This window comes from Chiloscyllium plagiosum, chromosome 2 (genome assembly GCF_004010195.1).
Source record: "Chiloscyllium plagiosum isolate BGI_BamShark_2017 chromosome 2, ASM401019v2, whole genome shotgun sequence".
In the NCBI taxonomy this organism is placed as follows: domain Eukaryota; kingdom Metazoa; phylum Chordata; class Chondrichthyes; order Orectolobiformes; family Hemiscylliidae; genus Chiloscyllium; species Chiloscyllium plagiosum.
Genome location: NC_057711.1, coordinates 47844656 through 47868624, shown reverse-complemented (window position 1 = coordinate 47868624; position 23969 = coordinate 47844656). Strand labels below are relative to the sequence as shown.

The 23969-nt window shown below is 41.4% G+C and overlaps 1 protein-coding gene across 3 annotated transcripts in view; it reads right to left on the bottom strand.

The window, feature by feature from the left end:
- The window catches only part of adgrv1 (adhesion G protein-coupled receptor V1), a 559481-nt gene that overhangs the window by 133674 nt on the left and 401838 nt on the right, over window positions 1-23969 (bottom strand). For all 3 annotated transcript variants that reach the window (XM_043709105.1, XM_043709113.1, XM_043709123.1), the window contains one exon: window positions 11141-11257. In XM_043709105.1, coding sequence (XP_043565040.1) covers window positions 11141-11257 — 117 coding nt within the window. The remainder of the gene's footprint in view (window positions 1-11140; window positions 11258-23969) is intronic.

Genomic DNA, 23969 nt, shown 5'->3' with positions numbered 1-23969 from the left:
TATTGTACTCTATGCTACTTTCTCCCCACCCCCACCCTCCTCTAGCTTATCTCTCCATGCTTCAGACTCTCTGCCTTTATCCCTGATGAAGGGCTTTTGCCTGAAACATCGATTTTACTGCTCCTCGGATGCTGCCTGAACTGCCGTGCTCTTCCAGCACCACTAATCCAGAATCTGGTTTCCAGCATCTGCAGTCATTGTTTTTACCTATATGTGATTCTAGACCTATAACAAAGTGATTGAGTCCTAACTGTCCTTAAACAATCCAATAAACCATTTAATTGAAAGATGGTTAAGGATTGGCAACAAATTCTGGCCCTGCCAGCAATGTCAGCAAGGTAAGAATGGCCTGTTCAGTCACATGAAGAAACTTGCAATCCTAGGTCATCCTCACATTGAAAGAAACTTGATGATGTATCCGAATCCAAGCTTCATAATACTAATCAAATGTACACTATTGAAAATAATGTCCTTGTTTTGCTTCATGTATATTTCTGGAGTCCAATAGGCAGTGAATCCTAATCAATCAAATTTACAGCATGTATTTTTCTAGCTACAGGGTTGATGGTTTTAATTCCTTTGATGTCTGGATAAGAAAGCAATGAGGGTGCAATGATCAAACTGCCCTTTCAGTCCATCGTTTGGCTTCTCTAGTGATCCTGGCAATTCTAATGTTTCAATGTACCTTCATGAATTAACCGTTGACATGCTTCTGTCATAATACTAATGTGAAAAAAATGTTGAAAAGTACTCAATAAACATGGAGATCTGAAAATATCTTGATGATTACACCAATCTCCCATAGCAAGACTGACTAACCTTTATGGAATGAAACATTTGAATGGCTCTTGGAAGTGATGGCCTGGGGTGGAACTCACTTCCCAACTGGACTGTGATGCAGAACATCAGTCGATACCAGTACGCTGAATAAGTAGGGATCTACTAACCTTCATAAGGAAGCATGTTGGCATCCCTGGCCAGTTAAGAAGTCTGAACCATCAAAGGGAAATATTTTTCCTGATACCTTATTGAGTGGTTCATTTGCTTATAGGCCTGAAGGGAACGAGACTGACTGTAGGGAAAGGGGCTCAGGTAACAGGCATAGCAGCAGACTTGGAACTAGCCTCTTACTTGGATGCCTCCAGGAAAATCTCTAAGATGGGCACCCAGAACTATTACTACCCCTCAATTCCAAACTGTAGATTATCTGTTTTTAAAGAGATCAAGGTTCTGCCACTTATTTTGAAAATAAAATGTATTTATATACATGGATCTGAAAGTAACTGAAATGATTGATACTTGATTAAGGGCAGTAAGCACCACCCCTGTGATGATATCATGAGGACAGAGCAAAGGAGCTAGTCGGTGGTGGATCTGAGATTAGGTTGCTCCTGCTGATATGTGTAGGACTGTCAGTCATACTCATACAATCTGTAAATAGATGCAACAATGCAATAAGCTTGTTAACTCAACAAGACTATTCTAGTTAGATCAGAAAGGAGGCTATCCAAATTCACATTTCAGGTTTGAAGGAACACACATTTTTAACCAACATTCATTTATTTTGAATGGAGCATGCCATGATATAAATATAATTAAAGTATATATTTGTCTTACTTGTAGAGGAGTACTAGATGACTAAAGTGACATGTGGCTTTTGTGGAGGTGGTTTTACAAAGACTGTAATTTAAACTGTAGGAATGGAGGTGGGAATGAACCAAAGAAATCTGACGTTTTGCACCTTTCTTTAGATTTGTTACTTTGTCAGTGCACACATATCAGCACATCAGGGGGTCAGGTGCCTTTGCTTACTCTCTTCCAATTTTCTATCTTCTCTGTTACCTGAAAGATTGCATTAACAACAGCTCAGTGCCTCAGGCTGAAAGGCAGGAAGTGGTCTTATTCAGTTTCAGATTGATTACAGCTAAATTCAAGAGTACTCAAAATCAAAGCCAAAATACAGACCTCTGTTAGTTACAGTGTGCCCAATTAAAACATCCATATGATCCTGAATTTACAAAATGGAGTTTTACTTGTAAAGTGAATCTGAACTTGAATAATACCATTCAGTGCAAATAAGGCAGTGGTGATGTGTAGGACATGAGGCAGTGGCAGTGGCATCGACATCATCAGTGTGGCATTGATGAAGTGGGCCCAGCAGTTAGAGATGGTGCTGGACAATGGTCTATTGGTGAGTCTGGCACAGATGGCATTGGGGAGCCTGGCTCATGACTCATGGCAATGAGGGTGATCTCAACATTTCTCTTCCTTTTGTTTGTTTTTTTAATTTCTGTTTTGGTATATTACTCTAACTGTTGTATTCTAAGATGGCGCCAGAGAGTGGTGACTCTTTACAATTTTCGCTGTACTCCTGTATTCATGTGACAATAAAGTCTAATCTAATCTAAATGCCCTGCACTGAATGGAAGGTTGTGCAATTAGCCTGTCCATTTCAAGCCTGCAAAAGGGAGCACATAGAAAGAGTTAGCTACGTATTTACTTTATTGACTTTCTGCTTTTTTCTAGGTAAAAGAATAAGACAGGGATTATCTTCACTCGGCTTGAGTTACAGTGGGGCACGATTCCTGCTTATTTCCTCAGTTTCTCCTGAACTCTGAATAATTTCCATTAGTTGGCATTTATTATTCATGTACTGTGGACTCTTACTGGGAATTACAATTTCAGGGGGAACAAGATGCTAATAAGGCCCTGTGTGAAGTGCCATTAGCCAGAATGACCATTGCTGCAGCACTGAGAGAGGTGAAGACAGTTTTAAAGGTGCCAAAGTGCGTTAAAGATGGAAGGATCTGCAGCCTTACAAGTCTTACAGAGGAGTCAGGGAAGCTGCTACCATATCACATCCTCTATGTTAACACCAGAAAGCGTTCACCACCATTTTCTGTGTCTACTACCAATTCTCTACAAAAACCTTAGTTGGTACTGTAAACACAGGTGAATTCAAAGGAAATTTAGCAGCATCCACAATCCCACCGCCTACCCAAGCAATCACTGCTCACTCCCATGGGCAGTGAGGGAGCAGTCAGCATCAATTGATGGTTGATGGAAGAAAATCCCTGGTTGCAGTGCTCAAGCAAGTGAAGGCTTCAACACTTGTATTTACAGTCGGACATTGAGGAGTGACCTTACAGAGGTTTAGAAAATCATGAGGAGCATGGATAGGATAAATAGACAATGTCTTTTCCTGAAATGGGGGAGTCCAGAACTAGAGGGCATAGGTTTAGGGTAAGGGGGAAAGATATAGAAGGGACCTAAAGGGCAACTTTTTCACACAGAGGGTGGTGCATGTATGGAATGAGCTGCCAGAGGAAGTGGTGGAGACTAGTACAATTGCAACATTTAAAAGGCATCTGGATAGGTATATGAATAGGAAGGGTTTAGAGGGATCTGGGTCAAGTGCTCGCAAATGGGACTAGATTAGGTTAGGCATGGACAAGTTGGACTGAAGGTTCTGTTTCCATGCTATACATCTCTATTACTCTATGTACTATGAATGTGGGTAAATGTTTTAGAGGGGCTGCAGTTTTAGATTATAGAAACCCGTCCTAAAACTCAAGCCTGCTTTAAAATTAAATTAATTCAAAATTAAATAGAAGCATGGTGTATTTTATTTGTTTCATTCATGTTTTTGAGTATTAATGTTGAAGCAAACATCCCATAATATCTCTTGAATAACCAACCTGGAACACTGCACAACAACTCAATTTGAAAGTGTAGTAAAAGTGACAAATTTGGCCATATCTTTAATGTTTTTCTTTAGAGATGACATGATTCATTTAAACACTATACTGCAGAATAATTTGAAACACAGCTTAAAATTCAGTTTAATGGTAGTAAAAATAACAAATTATCTTGGATGAGCTGTAATTTCCTCCAGTGAAACTCTGAGAAGATTAAAGCTATTACCATCAGTGCTGCCACAGCGTAGATTGATCACGGACCCCATTCCCACTGTTTCAGGCCAAATCCAGCTGTTCACTTCCAGTTCAAATCTGTGCTGAAATTCCCAATGTCAGGTGCCCTTTATTAGAAAGCGTGCCAGCTTTCATCTCCACAATATTACTGCTGCTTTTAAGTTCCCCCAAGTCTCTGTCAGCTCAATTATTTCAATGAGTTCCTGGTCACCAATCTGTCCTCTCCAAAACCTGCAGCACATCCACAGTGTTACTGCATGTATCCTTTCTCAGGTCATTCCACTGATCCATCACTCAATGCTTGCTGACCCACGTTAACTCCTGGGCCAGATTGTTGACACACAGACAGGAAACTACATCTGGATATGTTTTCAGGTCAGAAACCTACTTCCAGTGGCAAGCAGATGGAAGTTCAACTTTTTACAGGGGGAATGGGGGGAGGTTAGCCTTTCATTGTTATGGAGATGAGTTTCCTGTTCATTTATAGCAAGATAAAGTGGGAATTAGATGAGGGTCAGATGGAATTGGGTCCTGCTTGAGACTCCCCAAGGAACGTTCATTGGGGCAGCCTGGTTTCCTGAAAGAGAAATCTCTGGTTTGTGCCAAAGCCTTCCAAACCACGAGAGGGAGTTTCGATGAGTCAGGAAAGCCAGAGGTTGCCCTTCACATACTGGATGGAGACTCTGGTCTAAAGTTGGAGGCCATGAGGGAGAGCAGCAAGTTCTCTGTCCAAAGAGCGACAATGCTAACTTAATCACTGGGGTGTGTTTTTACTTATATCTGTTTACTGTTCTCTTCTATTTTGTAATGTATAAATAATAACACTTGAAGTCATGTATGGGGCTATTTTTATTGCCACCGTGACTGGAAAAGTGATAGGCAATGATGAGGTGATAACAGGATCCTCCATAGTGAGGACAATGTCCCTGGGCAGATATGCTTTCATTATTGCAAGCATTAATGCTGCAGGCTGGGTCCTCCATGTGTGTCTTGGCAAAAGTCTCTCAGATCCCCTTCCATGGTCAAATTATTTAATCTGTGTGAGAGGACTCTGGGCTGTTCACTATACACAGCATATTCAACCATTTCCTTGTGCAGTGGGCACCTTTCTGTTCAGCATCATCTCCCTTGATCTCACCCTCCAACTCTTATGCCTCTTGATCCTCCTCTGAGGACCTCACTATCCACAGCTCCCTGAGGTCCACTTCAGGGAGAATCCATCAGACCATCAAAGTGGCCAAGATCTTCGCAGGAGAGTCAGAATGGTCATTGTGGATTGCTCTTGTCACCAGAATCACATTATCAGGTGCTCGAGGCTTGTTTGATGTTTGTCCTACTGTGTGACTGACATTGGTTGTGTATGCCTCTGTCTGGGAATCCCACAAGGGGAGTAGACATGTCTTTAAGGGTTTTCACTTGTCCTTTAGAATTCATTCATGCACTTTGGATTTTAAATAAACTTCTGAGGCAAATAGTGATTGAAAAATAATGGAGTCACAGCAGCTGCCAGGAAAGTAAGCACATATGTGGAGGTTCTTGTGGAAGTGGTAGACCATTGAACAATGATGAAGTTGGAACTCTTCCTGTCGAGTGAACTCACTGACATATCACTGGGTTCCTTGATGGCTACATGGGCACAACTGATAGTGCCCTGTACCTGCAGGAATCTAGATAAAGGTGCAGAAACCCTCTGCCTTCTCAGTGAGGTGTATCTGTCACAAAATGAATGCACAATTTAGTTCTGACAAATGGGCATCAGTGACCAGTGAGATGTAGTGGTGTGTTGCACTTATGAATGCTACAAAGGTTCAGAACTGACCTTTGGAAAGAGACAGAAGTGAAGAAATTCAGTGTTACACTGACTTTGATGGCCACTGGCAATATACAGTGGCCAGAGTAATGAAGTGCAAGGCTTTCAGGAATGACTTAATAGATGTCTGTGGATTTCTGCTTTCGATTATCTCGATGCATCTCTATCATTGTTGTTAGGTCCTGTGTGGAGGGTTTGACCTTCCCTGCCTTCCTGACCTTTTTTCCATTCTTATGCAGTCCTACTGCTCAAGAGTTACCTTTCTGTCAAGGTTAGTGTCTCTCATTGCCACTGGGCCCAAAATCTTAATGCTTGCTGCACCAATCCTTTTGAGGGTGATAGATGGCCATCCGTTTGTGATCTTCATTACATTTAAAAAGTTCTACAGCATAGTAAAAGATCTTTTGACACACTGTGAAAGTGCCAATTATAAACAATCACCTAAGTAGAGTAAATGATGGAGGCAGAGTGGACAGGTTTTGGGCAGTTAGGAGGTGAGTTACCTTCTGTCATATTCCTAGCCTCTGACCAACTATTGCACCCACTGTGTTTATATAGGTCATCCAGATGATATTTTGGTCAATGGTAATTCCCAGCATATTGGTAGTGGGGTAATGATGGTGATAGTAATGCCATTAAATGTCTCTTATTGGAGATGGCCATTGCCTACTATTAATATGGTGTAAAAGATACTTTTCAGTCCAAGCCTGGATATTGTCCAGGTCTTGTATAGGAAAGATGTTGTTAAACTTGAGATGGTACAGAAATGACTTAAAAGGATGTTGTTGGGATTGGAGGGTTTGAGTAATAAGAAGAGGGAGAAGGGGAATAAGCTGGGGCTTGTTTCCTGGAGTGTTAGAGGCTGAGAGGTGACCTTAAAGAGGCTCATAAAATCACAAGGGGTGTGCATAGGGTGAACTGTCAATGCCTTTTTCTTCGGGTGGGGGAACCAAAACTAGAGGGCGCAGGCTTATGGTGAGAGGGGTAAGATTTTAAAAAGGATCTGAGGGAGGGGTAACATTTTCACGTGGGGGTGGTGCATGTATGGAACAAGTTGCAAGAGGAAGTGATGGAGGTGTGTAGAATTACAACATTTAAAAAGCATCTGTATGGGTGTATGGATAGGAAAGGTTTAAATGGGTATGGGGCAAATGCTGACAAACAGGACCTGGTCAGATTAGGATGTCTGAGAGAAATTAACCTTCACAGAAGGTGACACCTCAGCAGGAGGACAGCATAGGAGGGGAAAGAGGGGCAGAAAGGCATGGAAGGTCAAACCCTCCACACAGGATCTAACAACAAAGATCGAGATGCATCTGAGGTAATCGAAAGCAGCAAGTCACAGACATCTATGAAATCATCCCTGAAAACCTTGCACTTCACTTCCCTGTCCACTGTATCTTGGCAGTGGCCATCAAAATCAGCATGGATGAGTTGGACCAAAGGATCTGTTTCTGTGCTATATGACTCAATGACTATTTGAAAATGGATTACTTCAGTCTGAGGATTCGTGAATGGTGCTGAACATCGGGCAATCATCATTGAACATCCCCACTTCTGACCTTATGATGGAGCAATGGTAATAGAAGAAGCAGCTTAAGATAGTTAGGCCTTGGACACCATCCTGAAGAACTCCTGCAGGGATATCTTAGAGCTGAGATGACTAACCTCCAACAACCACAACCGTCTTCCAATGTGGCAGATATGATTCCCACTAATGGAGAGATTGCCCCCTGAGTCCCATTGATTCCAGTTTTGTTGAAGCTCCTGGTACACCCTTGGTCAAACATAAACTTTATATCACTCTTGCCTCACCTTTGGAATTCAGCTTTTTTGTCCATATTGTAACCAAGGCCAATAATGAGGTCAGGAGCTGAATGGTCCAGCAGAACTGAAACCTGGCAACACTGAGAAGGCTATTGTTGAGTAGGTGCTGCTTGGTAGCACTGTCATGACACCTTCCATTACTTTACTGACGATTAAGAGTCAACTGATGGGGCAGTAATTGACTGGGTTGGATTTTTGTATACAGGACATATTGGGGTAATTTTGCACATCGATGCTAGTGTTGTAGCTGTACTAGAAAAGCTTGTTTAGGTGTTCACCAAGTTCTGCAGCACAAGTCTTCAGTTGCCAGGGTTGGAGGGTTTGGGCTGTAGGGACAGGCTGAATAGGCTGGGGCTGTTTTTCCTGGAGCATTGGTGGCTGAGGGTTGTCCTTACAGAGGTTTATAATATCATAAGGGGCACGGACAAGGTAAATAGACAAGGTCTCTGCCCTGGGTTGGGGGAGTCCAGAACTCGAGAGCATAGGTTTAGGATGAGAGGATAAAGATTTAAAAGGGACCTAAGGGGCAGTTTTTTCACGCTAGGGAGGCATGTATGGAATGAGCTGCCAGAGGAAGTGGTGGAGGCTGGCACAATTACAACATTTAAAAGGCATCTGGATGGGTATATGAATAGGAGGGTTTGGAGGGATATGGGCCAAGTGCTGGCAAATAGGCCTAGATCCATTTAGGATATCTGGTTGGCATAAATGAGATGGACTGAAGGGTCTGTTTCTTTGCTCTACATCTCTATGACTCTATTATTGCTGGAATGTTGTCAGATTCCTGAATCCTTTGCAGTATCGAGTGACTCCAAACATTTCTTGATACATCAAGTTTTAATTGTTCACCACCATTCATGATTGGATGTTCCAGGATTGCAGAGCTTAGATCTGATCAGTTGTTGTGGAATCACTGGGCTGGCTATTACTTACTGCTTATGCTGTTTGACATGCAAGTATATTCGGTCCTGTTTTGTAGGTTAATTCGGTTGACACCCCATTTTTAGGTATGTCTGATGCAGCTTCTGACATGCCCTCCTGTACTCTTCAATGAAACATAGTTTATCCCCTGACTACTGGCAATAGTCGAGTGGGGGATATGCCAAGCCATAAGAATGTACATTGTGCTGGTGAATGATTCTGCTGCTGTTGTTCTTTCCTCTTATTGTTTCCCTAATCAACTGCTGCAGTCGAGCAGCAATATCCTCCCGGACTTGACCAGAGTTGTTGTTGAGCCACTCTTTGTGGTGGACATTGAAATCCCCTCCCACAGTAACTTTTGCACCCTTGCCACGCTCAGTGCTACTGACAAGTTTTGTTCCTCATGAAGGAGCACTGAATCATCAGCTGAGGGAGGATGGTACAATTTCTCCTTGCCCATGTTTGGCTTGATGCCATGTGACTTCATGGTGCCCAGAGTCAATGTTGAGGGCTTCTGGGGCAACTCCCTCCCCATTTTATACCACTATGCCACCATGTCAGCTGGGCCTGTCCTATGGTATGACAGGACATATCTAGGGGGTGATGGTGGTTTCTGAGACATTATCTGTAAAGTATGATTCCAGGATTATGGCTATATCAGGCTATTGTTTTTCTAGTCTGTGAGACAGCTCTCCCAATTTCGTTACTGGCCCACCATTTTTAGTAAGGAGAATATTCCAGCATCAACAGGGCTGTTTTTGCTATTGTCACTTCTGGTGCCTAAATCAATGCTAGGTGGCCTGTCCTGTTTTATTTTTTGAGATTTTCTGGTGATTGATACAACTGACTGGGATTGCTGCCTGGCCACCCTACACACCAGCACTCTGCCAGATTCAACGTCTTCAAAATGACACACTGGCCAGTGGAGGTAATTTCATGTCCTCGCTACTTGCCTCCACTCCCAATCTTGGGGTCATGCAAAAATTCAGCACTTGGGCTATCAACAGACAAATTCAATGTTCTTCAGATTTAATTTTCATCAGGACCTTATTGCATGACATTACTGTAAAGTCCTGACTACTTCACCATATTCCTTATTCCCCTGATTCTGGTCTCTTGTTTATCCACCCTAATTCTTTCACCCCATCAGTGGTAGTCATGCCTTCAATCACCTACAACTGAAACTTCTTTCTTAAACCCATCTATTTCCCTCTATCTGTTTAAAAGATTCCTTAACACGCACACGCTGCTGGGTTCAGTGCAGTCAGTAGCTTTGCAACAAAACGGGCTCATGCTATTTAGTGCTTGCTGAGCCAAGACAGCTAGGTATCCTGGGTAAAATTAATGCTCAGAAAGGTGTTGGCTTTTACATATAAATCAAAAACACATAGGGCCAAATAACAATTGAAACTATGTCAATCCTCAGTAGTTTATATGCTGTGTTCAAGTGAAGCCCACATGCATTCTTTGGTGACCTGATACTCTTCATGACATTACATGGGAACTATTGCAGTTCCCTGGGCATCTGGCCTTTGTAAGAAGCAGGTATAGGGTCCATCCCCTGCAGCAAAGTTGTCACCGAAATCTGGTACTCGGTGGGGGATAAGTCTCGACCTTGTGCAATAGAGTAAAACAGGTGATAGTGAAACAGCAACCCATTCACATCACCACAGTTTAGTTTCTCATTAAGTAAATAACATTCAGAAGTGACAAGTTGTCAACTTCCTGTCAGCTACATTATAATCTCATATAGACAGCCCAGGGAACCAAATGAGTAACTAATGCATTTGCTGATCTCCCACCAACATCTCGAAGATGTAAAACTGGTAAATCTCCTTTTGTGTTGCTCAAAGACAATCTGCAACTTGAAGCATGGCCATGGTATTAGAGATTTACCCAATCTTCTACAGTAACTTTGGCATTTGCATTTTCTCAGGGGTGATCTGCTGATTCTGTGGCTGAAGTTTTTGGAGTGTTGGGGTGGGCTGGGGTGGTGACCACAAGAGGGTGAGCTGGCAGAGTTCTCAAGATGTTTGGCAGCTAAGTTTGGCAGCTATGTTTACTCAGGTGGTTCCCTTTAAGCACACTGCTCAGATATCCCTTTGAGGATTTGTACACAAAGGCTACAAACAGTGATAATGAAGTCTACTGCAGGTCAATAGCAAATATCTGTATGTTGTCAGCTGGTCATAATTGCCCCCTTCCTGCCCTTGTAGAATGTCAAGTCATTAATTTTAGAAAAAAAAAACAGAAGGTGATACTTTTCTATCATTAACACGCAGAAATGTGATATCTGAAGGTGACGTGCATGAGATGCAAGACTTTTTTACAGATAAATTTAAAACAAATTGTAAGGATCTATAACTTATTGTTTCTGTCTTCATTCTTGTGTACAGAAAAGTATTGGGAGCTATTACATAAATAGTTCCAGAAAAGTATGAGGAGTTATTAAATAAATAGTTCCAGCAAAGTATTAGGAGTTATTCCATAAGTAGTTCCATGCACAGGTCTGCTCCTCAGGGTGTTAGATTTGACTTCCTTTCAGTCCTTCTCAACGCACTTCTTTCATTTCCTTTACATTTTATTGAAAGAAATGAGAAAATCTGGCCGAGTTCCTACAGACTTAGGACAAGAGATTTTCTGCACTGACCTGAATAAGCATCCAGCTGAACTGGCACAGGTAGAAATAATGTAATACCAGTCCAAGGGCAGAGCAACTTTCATCAGAGAGTTCTCGACTCAGGTAAATGGACATCAAAAATGAGATCTGAAAGATAAAATAATGGAAGATGGTAAGGAAAAGCCAAGGAACGATAGACCAGTGAGCCTGACATCAGTAGTGGGCAAGTTGTTGGAGGGGATCCTGAGGGAGAAGACTTCCATGTATTTGAAAAGGCACAGAATGATTAGGGGATAGTCAATATGGCATGTCTCACTAATTTCATTGAGATTATTGAAAGAGTAACGAAGAGGATTGATGAGCACAGAGCAGTGGACATGATCTTTATGGACCTCAGAAAGGCGTTTCACAAGGTTCCACATGGTAGACTGGTTAGTAAGTTAGATCAATTGGAATACAGGGAGAACTAGCCATTTGGATACCGAACTGGCTCAAAAGCAGGAGACAGAGGGTGGTGGTGGAGGGGTGCTTTTCAAACTGGAGGCCTATGACTAACAGTGTGCCACAAGGATCAGTGTTGGGTCTACTGCTTTTCATCATTTACATAAATGAATTGGATGCGAACATAGGAAGTATGGTTAGTAAGTTTGCAGATGACACCAAAATTGGAGGTGCAGTGGACAGTAAAAAAGGTTATCTCAAGAGTACCACGGGACCTTGATCACATGGGCCAAGGTGGTGGCAAATGGAGTTTAACTTTGATAAATGTGAGGTGCTGCATTTTGGAAAGGTAAATCAGAGCAGGACTTATACACTTAATGCTGAAAATGTGTTGCTGGAAAAGCGCAGCAGGTCAGGCAGCATCCAAGGAACAGGAGAATCGACGTTTCGGGCATATGCCCTTATTCTCCTGTTCCTTGGATGCTGCCTGACCTTCTGCGCTTTTCCAGCAACACATTTTCAGCTCTGATCTCCAGCATCTGCAGTCCTCACTTTCTCCTTATACACTTAATGGTAAAGTCCTGGGGAGTGTGGCTGAACAAAGAGATCTCAGAGTGCAGGTTCATAGTTCCATGAAATTGGAGTCTCAGGTAGACAGTATCATGAAGAAGGCTTTTAGTATGTTTGCCTTTATTGGTTAGTGCATTGAGTAAAGGAATTGGGAGGTCATGTTGCAACTGTACATGACATTGGTTAGGCCACTTTTGAGATACTGTGTTCAATTCTGGTCTCCCTGCTATAGGAAGGATGCTGTGAAACTTGATAGAGTTCTGAAAAAATTTACAAGAATGTTGCCAGAGTTGGAGAGTTTGTGCTATTGAGAAAGGCTGAATAGGATAAGGTTATTTTCCCTGGAGCGTTAGAGACTGAAGGGTGACATTATAGAAGTTTATAAAATCATGAGGGGCATTGATAGGATGAACGGCCAAAGTCTTTTTCCCAGGGTAGGAAGTCCAAAACTAGAGGGCATAGGTTTAAGATGAGAGGTGAAAGATTTAAAAGGGACCTTAGGGGCAACCTTTTCACCTAGAGGGTGAGCAGGAATGAGCAGCCACAGGAAGTGGTGGAGGCTAGTACAATTACAACATTTAAAAGGCATCTGGATGGGTGTATGAATAGGAAGGGTTTAGAGGGATAAATGCTGGCTAATGGGACTAGATTTATTTGGAATATCGGATCAGCATGGATGAGTTGGCAGGAGGGTCTGTTTCCGTGCTGTACAGTTAGATGACACTGTGGCTCTGAAAAGAAATGTCTGTTGTGTAGCAGACAGTCAGACTCAAATATTTTCATGGAAAACAGACAAGAAAATGAAATGCAATCATTATCCTTCACTTTTATCTAGACTTTATAGACAGTGAAATACATTTTTTGAATATATAGATATGATTAGGCTGAACTACGACAAGTGATTTTTTAAAATTATAGATCATTGAACAAAAATTTGATTTTCTGCAAATATAAAATTAGATTTTCTGGTGTCAGACATTTGTTATAAATAATAATGATAGTACACCACAAAGAAATCAATTATATATCATTTAACAAATTGTAACATTTTCAAAGAGTTGTACAGCAACAGTATTAGCACAAAATTAGAAGATCTCATCATTTTAGTGATTTCTAATTGACACGAGTCTTTTGGAAATTCAATAATGTACCATTTGGAGATTCAGTGACAGCAGCTTATGGATTTATGCATTTAACTGCACGTGTGAATTTCAGAAGTTGCTTTCACTTTCTGAGGTGTAGTGGTGATGAATGTGGTTAGTTTTGATGTCAATGCTACTGTAAACTTTGGCCCATTAGATTCTAATAGGAACACTATAAAACTGAATTAGTGGATCTAATGGCATTTCTTTCTTTTCATTCTCGTGGTGTGACATCGCTCAGGTGGCCAGCATTCATTGCTTAACTGTAATCATTACTGAGAAAGTGATGGTAAATTATTTGATTCAACCACTGCAGTACTTTTGGTGTAAAGATTACCCAAAGTGCAGTTGGGAAAGGAATTCCAGGATTTTGACCGAATGATAGTGATACAAGTTGAGATGGTGTGGTGTGTTGGAGGGAAATTTGCACATAGTGTTCCCTTGTGCTTAACGTTCATTTAGGTTGTAGAGGCTTTAACTTGAAAGATGTTGTCCAAGGAACCTTGGCAAAAGGCTGTAGAGCATCTTTGAGATAGTATGTTACATGTGTCAGTAGTAGATGGAGTGAATAATTAATGGGTCAATGGAATGCAAATCAAGTGGGCTGCTTTGTCCTTGAGGACTGGAGGTTCCTTTAGTGTTGTTGGAGACCCAGTTATCCAGACAGGTAGGGCATATTGTGTCACACTCCTGACTTCTACCTTATAATAGTAAAAAGGATTTTGGGCAGTCAGGATTTGAGTTATTTGCCTCAAAATTCCTAATCTCTAATTGGCTCTTATGGCCTCAGTATTTATATAGCTGGTCCAGTTCAGTTTCTGATCAATGCTAATCACAATTATGTTGATCGTGGGAGCTTCAGTGATGATAATGCCATTCAATGTTAAGAGGAGATGGTTACAATCTCTCTTGTTAGAGATGGTCATTGTCTTGCATTTGTGTCCTGCAAATGAGATGCAGCATTTATCAGGCCGAGTCTGAATATTATTCATGTTTTGCTGCATTCAGGCAGTCACAAACGGGGTAAAAACCAATTGCCAATACATATCTGTCTCTCTCGCTCTCTCTCCATATTGTCACAACATGGGCATAGCAAACCAAACCAAAGCAGCCTCTCCATCACTAGATTCACAAAACAGTAAAATTAAAACTTTAAATGACTCTCATAATTGCCCAATCCAGACTTTACAAATAACAACCCTTAGAAGCCAAGTTTATAAATGAAACAAAAATTTACAATTTATTATTAATTATTTAACTTTATCAGATGAAAGGTAAACAAGGTAATCTAAACCCAATTTTGTTAATCATAATCTCCATTCACACACAGACTGACAGACACAATTATGGGATAAACTAAAAATAAACTAAAAGAATAGTAAACTGCCAGTTCAATTAAACAGTTTGAAGCAATGAATATCAGGCCTTCATGAAATGCTCAAACAATGAGTTGTTCACCCGAACAAAGAACTACTATTTTTATACATTCTTCTCATTGGACAGAATTCTTCCACTACTTTGATTATAAAGGTGGGAAATTAAACAATACTCAATTTTTCTATAATGCAACGGTTGCGATCTTGTGCAACCCCGTGTTATAGAAAAATCCCACTTTAGAAACAGTGCTTAAAGTGTTGTTGATGTAATTGCATTAAGCCAACACACATTTTAAAAGTTTGCAGTTTATAAACAGTGTCCTTTCGCGTTACAGCGAATTTACATTGACAAAACATGCGTTATAGCAAATCGGCCTGTACTATTATAAAATATGGCACCACACAAATTTAGAGCTAGTTGTTTCCAACCAGGATGTGTTTTTGCATACTTAGTACAACTTTTTGTCACTCAATTTCCATATTCCTTTGAAATGGAACTTCTGCAACTGTTTTTCCAAAGTCATTGGTTATTGCAAACAATTTCAGCAGAGCCCTGGGAATATATAATTATTTCTTACAGACTGGGATTATTGTCTCAGAACAGTCAATAATTTGATAATTGGACAAAAAACTAGGGACAGCAAAACAGAACAAACAGTCCAGAGGCTTCCAAAATCACTCTGCCTTCTGCAAAAACCTAGTCAGAACTGTTTTTTTCCTTTTTCTCTTTTTAATCAACATTCTCCATGGTTGGCTGGTTCATATTAGTCGTCCCTTGATTGACTAATTCATCATTCCTGATGAAGGGCTTTTGCCCGAAACGTCGAGTTTCCTGCTCCTCAGATGCTGCCAGACCTGCTGTGCTTTTCCAGCACCACTCTGATCTAAACTCTGGTTTCCAGCATCTGCAGTCCTCACTTTTGCCTAATTCATCATTCAACCAGCTGCCAGTTTTGAGTACTTCATCAGCAGATCCATAATTAAATTGAATTACTTTCCAGATCAAATTCTAACAAATAGCATCAGTTTTTGCTCTTGTCTCTTTTAAAACAAGCAGCTATTCAAAGTTCATTTCTTCACCTCAACTCACACTTCCAAACCACAAAAAAGAGTACAGTAAAAGAAAAATAGTGATGCTCTCAACATGCCTCTACCTTTAAAGAACAAAATGAAATGACATTTCATGGCTAGGTTTGTAACACTTAAACAACTCACACCATTCAATTTTTCTCCCACTAGCTTCTTAATCACCATACAACTGCTTGATTACTTTCTGAAAATTTCCATTGTTTACATTGAGGATAAAGCATCAGCGATTACATTTTCTTTCCACAAAATATGCAAACTTCTTATATTTAAAGGCTGTAATAACAAGCCTCAATGGAGAATTTTTGGGGAAGGAGTAAGGACTGGGAGAAATAAGGAGGATAGGAGGAGAGAGTAAGTGAAGATAATGGAGGCAGGGTAAGGAACAAAAAGACTGCTTCCAACTCTTGCCCCTCCCTTTGACAGACCCCCTGCACTCTTCATAGCCATCCCTTCTCCTCCCTCCTTCCACTCCCCACTCCACACAGGTGGTTTAAAGCTGAATCCTGTATTGCCAGTGGACACTGGTTTGAATCACCTGACAACCACCTGATGAGGGAGCAGCACTCCGAAAGCTAGTGTTTCCAATTAAACCTGTTGGACTATAACCTTGTGTTGTGTGATTTTTAACTTTGTACACCCCAGTCCAAAACCAGCATCTCCAAATCATGGTGTCAATTTAAGCAGTGCAGCGTAGCGGTGTATGAGGTTAATAGACATAGCCTTTCAGCGATACCATTTTGAAATAGCAAACACTTGAGGCAAAAATCCAGTTCCATACCTTATCAACTGAAAATAAACACCCCTAACTCTAGGCTGCAAAAGCAAACCATCCTGTAAAAAACAGATAATGACCTATAATTTTGCACTCTGAAACTGCAACTTTCTTTTGTCATGATAGTGAAGAAGTCACATCTCCAAGGGCAAAACTTCCTGAGAACACACTTGAAAAGGTCTTTAAATAGAAGATACTGCTTTCAACTCCTCAATGATTCTCACAGTAATTTCCAGACTGCTAACCTCAAGTTTGGACTTTTGGTCTTTAGCTTAACAAGGAAAGACATTGATATACTGGTATCCCAAAAGTTTCATCTGAGGCAGTCCCTCACGATCCAGCATAGCTTTCTTCCACTTTGCTGTTGTGAGCCTTGAGATGACTAAATAGTCCAACACTGGATTAATTTTTTGGCAGCTGGTGCTTGCTGAAGTGGGTGGTGGGATGCTAGTTGCCCATGACCTCCATCTGAGAGAAATTCAAAATCAATAATATCTTCATAAATCATTTTTCAGTTCAAGTAACTTTGGGCTAGAGAGAGGAAATGGGACATTTTTCAGGGAGGCTTTGAGGACATTGATAAATTCTTTCCTCTAACTCCATGGTAACTGTTTGCTATCACAAAGCCTAGAGTAGCAGTCTTGTTTTGGGAGTCTTATGTCAGTCATGTGGATGGTGTGGTCTGCCCAACATGAGTGATTGACCGTAAGCAGTGCCTCAATACTGGGCATGTTGGCTGAGAAAGGATACTGATACTGGAGAACTTATCCTGTCAGCGGATTGCCTGGATTTTGCACAGACATTGCCAGTGATATTTGCGGTGTCTGCTGTATATTGTCTATGTGTAACACTGCTGCCCTCCAGACCAGAAGCTTGGTATTGAATTTGAGGTTGATATTCAGGAAACATCCTGTTCCTCAGACAGCCAAAGGCAGTGCTGGTACACTGGAGGTGAAGTTTAATTTCTTTGTTGAAATTTAACCTTGCTGAGAGGAGGTTCCAGGTATGGGAATTTATGCACATTGTCTCAGGGCGCACTCCATCTGAACAGTCAAGGGGCAGTGTAATGCAGCAGGAATAGGCCTGAAGTTGTCCTTTAACTCTGGATGTTTACCCTAAAATCGTTCTTGTATCTTCCTCCGTGACTGCACTGATGACAGTTTGGAGCTCGATCTATGAGTATGTGCAGATGCAAGTGTCACCTGCGTACCTCTGCTTGATGACAATGATTGAAATGGCCTTGGTTCTGGACTGAAAGTGATGCAGGTGCACTGAACAATTTCCCACTTATTCAGTAGATTATCCCCACACCAGCAGGAAGTTTAATGAATATAGTCATAATCACTGAGGCATATAGCATGGAAACAGACTTTTCAGTCCAACTAGGACATAGTGAGTACTGCAGATGCTGGAGAAGTCAGAGTCGATAAAGTGTGGTGCTGGAAAAATGCACAGCAGGTCAGGCAGCATCTGAGGAGCAAGATAGTCAATGATTTTGGACTTCCTTTAGTCCAACTTGTCCATGCCGACCATGTTCCCAACTAAATGTGTCCCATTTGCCTGCATTTGGTCCATATCCCTCCAAACCTTTCCTATTTAGTTACCTATCCAAATGTCTTTTAAATGTTTTAACTGTACCTGCATCCACCACTTCCTCTGGCAGTTCATTCCAGATATATACCACTCTCTGTATAAAAAGGTTGCCCCCTCACTCTCCCAAAGCTTTAACTAATTGGCTCAATTTCTCTTCACACTGTTTCTCAGATGAATTACAGATCTGCCTCCTTGTAATGTCAAACCTCAGGTTGCTTCCTCATGACATGGCAGTATCCACTGTTGTCTGCTGCATCATCACCTCCTCTGCACTGATTTTATACTCTGTGCTCGTCTCACTCTGTCCCTCTTGTATCCTCAGCCCCTCTGCATTGCTTTAATCCTCTCTCCCTGACTTCTACTTTCCTGCTGCTCCCCTGCTGTGTCCTCAACAACTCTGTGCTACGTTTATGAACTGAATAAGCTCTTTATCCATTCTAACTCCATAACTCCTTTTATACTTTTAAGTGGCTTGCTTTACAAGACTTCTTTGCTTCAAAGAATGCTCGAAATAAACCACACCTCGTGCTTAACTTCATAACAGCATTCTTGTGACTCTTGCAAAGTCCACAGAGCAAATATGAAATAAACTTCTGTTGCTGTTAAAAAAAAACATTAGATTACAATCTGCTCATGAACAGCTGGTTAAACCCTGCAATCTGCCTGTAACACTGACGCAAACTGCTTCATTATCTACAAAATTGCAAATAGACTTGAGGATTTTGCTGTCAGCAAACATTCCTGCTTCTGACATTATGGAGAAGTGTATGTAGTAATGAAGCAGCTAAAGATTAGTGGCTCAATGACACAATCCTGAAGAACTCCTGCAATGCTGTACCATTTCTCTTTGTGTTGGGAGTGCAGTTCCAAATAGTGGAGAGCTTTCCTTCCTATTCTCATCGACTTCAATTTCACTAGGACTCCTTCATGACAGAACTCTATCCTGTCTTGCTGTCATGAGGAGTCACTTTCACCTCTCACGTGCAATTCAGATCATTGGTTCAAGTTTGAATCAAGGCTGTTTGAAGGCCTGGAGCCAAGTGACTCTGGCAAAACATAAACTGAGCATTGATAAGTATATTTTATACCAGTAGCATTATGATGGATCATAACGACAAACCATGTTTTGATCCTTTAATTCCAACAAATGTTTTTTCTTAACTGAGTACTGCTACAGCCAAACAAATGACTGCTGCTGCAAATTCGGTGACTTGCTGGAGAAAGAGATCCTGAAATGTCATAACTGATGAAGTTTCAAGGAAGCTGCAAAGGAATGGACTTAAAAGGGGGGAAATGCTCCACAAACTGCAGTGCAATTCCCTGTGAATATTTCAGACTGTAAACATAACAGTAAAAAAGACAACTGTCAAGACAAGAGACAAGTTTGCAATTTTCCTTTTCTAAAATAAAAGGGATAGGGGTTTAAAGCAAGCTCAAACCCTGGTCTGTATTCATTCGTAGTCTATTGTCCTATATGTGAACTGATATGTACAGTACGTCACAGCATTGTGAAAACCCACTAAACACTCCTGCAACATAGGTTAAGAAAAAGAAAAATCACTCTCTCATTCTGAGTTCTGCTGGCTAGCCATAGTTGAAAGGAACCAGGATAAAAGAATTTCTATTGACCTGCAAATGCAAGAACTTCAAAATCAGCCATTCAACTACAAACACTGATATGACCAGTAACAATCCTTGCAATGATCACTGCATTCTTCTATTGACTCTTTACAAATGATTCAGAGACTGACCCAAATATCTTTTTTTCAATGTTCTTTAGATTCATTTCTTATCCATAATCTGTATGTATATGTGTTGTGTTCTTATTTCTTCTCATGCTCAGCAACAAATAAACTCTCCCATTTCTTAACTTAAAATAGCTGGCTCCATTTAAAACTGGTGTGGAAGACAGGTATCCACAAAGAAGGGAGTGTTTGTAAATTACTACTTTTGCAATTCACTGAGTTTGAGGGTGAATAAAGAAGGGACTGAGTTCACCCCTTCTCACCCTGGAGCAAGACAATTCGAGGTATCCCACCTGGAACAGTAATAACTTGGGGAACCTCACTGGGGGTTCGGCCGTAAGACTAAGTTACTGTAGAAGTAAATACAACTTTGTTCATGACAACTTGTTGCTAATGACCAAAAGTTAAACTGATGAGATCATAATTGCCTGGATTGGATATGTTTTGCTTTTTGTGAACAGGACATACCAGAGCAATTTCCCAGAATAGCCAAGGAGATTAAACTTTCACAACTATGCTAGAACAGTTTGGTTAGAAGCATGGAGATCCTGCAGCATAAGCTTCAGCTCCATAGCTAGGGTGTCATTTGGGCCCACAGCCTTTACTGTGTCCAGTGCACTCAGCTGTTTCTGGATAGTACATGATAAGAATCAAATTGAGTAATGACTCGTTGACACCTGGGACGGGGCCTGCAGTTTGTTTTTTTTTGTCCGTGGATAGAGTAGAATGGTACACTTGGAGCAATCTTCGTTTGTTGCAGTTGGTGTTAAAGTGGTGACAACATCCTCTAAATTAGGGCTATCAGTTTTATTGTCCAATAATGCAGAGAATACAGCTAATATCATTTTAACTCGCTGACCAACAAATGTCCAATGTGCCTGTCTATTTCAGACTGTAAACTTCTTCCAATTTGCAAAGGACTTTGTAAGTTAAAACTATTTAAACACAATTTGTCCTTTAGCAGTTTTTATTATCATTGTTAGCACAGATTAGTAGCGACATGCATTTCTATTAAGCAGCTGAAACTGCTATTTTAATATTTTTTTTAAAAACCTGAAAATTAAAAAAAACACAGACTTTACCATTAAGAATAGAAACATCCTTTTTTATCCTGAAAGGGACAACATGTCACATCAAGCCAATCATCCAGAATAAAAATGTCAGAATGTGCTGATGTGTTTCATAGGGGGAGGCTGCACCAACTATAAGGAGCTAATTGTTCTTCATTGGGCCTCATACAAAGATCATAGTAAATGAATGGTATTCATTAGTTCCAAAGCATCAATCTTTTGAAACAATCTTGCAATGAACTTAAAAAAATGCCCAAGTCAAAACCCTTACAGTTGAGATAAAGCTGACTTCTTCACCAGTCCGCAGGTAAGAGAGAAAATAAAAGCTTCTGAAGTCAGAGGAACAAGCAAGTTATAATGGTGGAAATCTAATGCCTCAGGAAAGAGAAAGAACTGAGTAGGGAGGGGATCGATATTGGGCAAGGTGGCTTACGGCAGCGGGGTGTTTGCCTCCCTGACTCTCCTCCACAAGATCAGGGCTGGAAGAGTTAAGAATGGCCTTCTGGCCTGGAGACCAATTAAGGCCTTTAAATGGTCACTTAAAAACTAATTCGTGTCTGATAATTGGTACTGGGGTGGTCAGTGGTAGGGAAAGACCCTGTTACTGCTCCTGGCCTAGGCCTGTGACTCATACACAGTGGTCCATTTTCAAACCAGACCTTGGTAATTGGGATTTAAAATATCTCCTGTCCCAAGTCCTAGGAATAGCCCTGTCTTCTTGGGAATCCTGTATCCGACAGTGGGAACCACTAGCAGCAAGTGGGGAATCCACAGGAGACAAGCCTTCCCTGAACCATCTGTTTATCTTGACAGGCTGTGGTCATCATGCCATACCCACCAGCATTCCACACCTCCATCAATGGTCTTCATCTCTGGGATGGAACAGTGGTCACCACACCCACTGACACCACGGAAATTACTTGTGGCAGCTCCCAAAAGCAGGAATTCTCTCCAGGATCCAGGAATCCTGATAGCAGTCTATTTGGAATGCAAGGCTCACAGGAATGGTTGTTGTGGACAGGTAACACTGCAGCAAGCATTGAATTCTTTGCACTTTGTGTCTTGATATATATAAAAAAAATTCATTTTGTATCTCTTCTGAATTCTTCTGCAGCAATTCTTGACTGTAACAAGTTTATATGATGAGGGTAAGCCTTTGTTTGGTGACTGTTGCTTAAGGATATTGATAGTGAATTTCATGAGCTAAATGGGGCATTTTTAAGTGTCAGTCACTATTCTTGTCTGAAATACGATCAGTCACAGAGCAGAGAGTGTGGCTATCCATTTACTGCTGAATTTAATTTTATTAGTATACTTTTGGATGAACACCCAGTTTTACCACTGAAAATACAAGACCTTGATTATAATTTTAACATGTAATGAACTAAGCAGGAACTGTTCATGTTAATCCCAATTGCAATGGGTGTTTAGCAATCTAAGTATTGATCCTTTTTAGATACATTTATGTGGTGTCAGGAGGAGAATGTATGCTTTTTAAAATTTCAAAAAATATACCTTATTCATAAAAATGTCTTTATATACATACTTAGTCACTAAAGCAGTTCGGTTCTGTACAGTAGCATGTTAGGAAACAAACATTGGAATCTGACTCTATCCTACAAACAAACGAAAGGCATTTCTTACTAGTACAAGATTACGTTTACATATATTTGAGGCACCCTCTCCTGCACGTAGGCAACTGTATGCTTTTTTTCACATCAGAGAGCGGCGGGAGCTGGGCGGAAGTGAAGGCAGAGCGCAAAGCCGCTCGGGAAGGTAAGTGATTGTTACTTGAGTGGGTGTGTTCTAGATCCCAGGTCCTACAAAGTAGGGCCTCCCTCCCTCCCTCCTCCTCTAGCCTGAATTAAAAGTCCACAGACTTGCCCCAAAAAGAGGGTCCAAGGAAGTTCCTGTGGATTGAAGAGTGAGGCTTTAGCTCAGGAGTCTTTGACAAGGAAGTTGAGTGAAGTGATTACGCGACAGTTGAAGAGGGTGAAGACATGACTGCCAAGCTGGTTCAGTGTGCTACGTGCTTGATGTGGGAGGTTAACGACTCTGGTGTGTCTGGCTCGTATAAGTGTGGAAAGTATGCATGTTCAGCGACTGACAGACCTTATTGCAGCACTGATGAAAGAACTCCAGGACCTTAGGCTCATCCGAGAGAACAAGATCTTTCTGGACAAGACCTTCAGCGAGGTTATTACATCGACCATAAGGCTCATCCGAGAGAACGAGATCTTTCTGGACAAGACCTTCAGCGAGGTTATTACACCAATCGTACCAGAAGAGAGCAGAAGAGGGCAGATGATGAGGAAGGCAGAGAGGAGACAAGTGCAACAGACACCGGGGGAAGTAACTGTCAGGAACAAGTTGAATCTTTTGGAAACAGTAGAGACAGATGACATTGCCAGTCCGCGAGGCGGCCAGGTCTGTCAATCAAAAGTTGGCGTGGAGACAGAGCAGAAGAGTCGGACATCACACAGAGCTGTGGTAATAGGGGACTCCATAGTGAGAGGAACTGACCGGGGTTTTTGTGGCAGCAGATGGGACTTAAGGATGGTGTGTGCTTTCCTTGTGCCAGCGTTAAAGACATCACAGACAGAGTGCAGGAAATCCTCAAGGACGAAGGTTGTGGTACATGTCGGCACAAATGATGTCGGGAAGAAGAGGAGGAACATACTACAGCGGGACTTCAGAGAACTCGGAAGAAGGCTGAAAAGCAGGACGTCCAGGATAGTTATCTCTGGTTTGCTTCCAGTTCCTTGGGCTGGTGAGGCAAGAAACAGGGAGATAATGGACTTGAACGTGTGGCTGGGGAACTGGTGCAGGAAGCAAGGATTTAAATTCTTGGATCACTGGGGTATGTTTTGTGGTAATCATAAATTCTACAAGAGAGACGGTTTGCACCTGAATAGGTGAGGGGCCAGCATTCTGGCAGGCAGGTTTGCTACTGCAACACAGCTACGTTTAAACTAAGTAGCGGGAGGGAGGGGACAAACTGGATGTTTAAGAAGGAAATTGGAGGGAAAGTTAGAACAAGGGAAGTCAAGAAAGACAACGG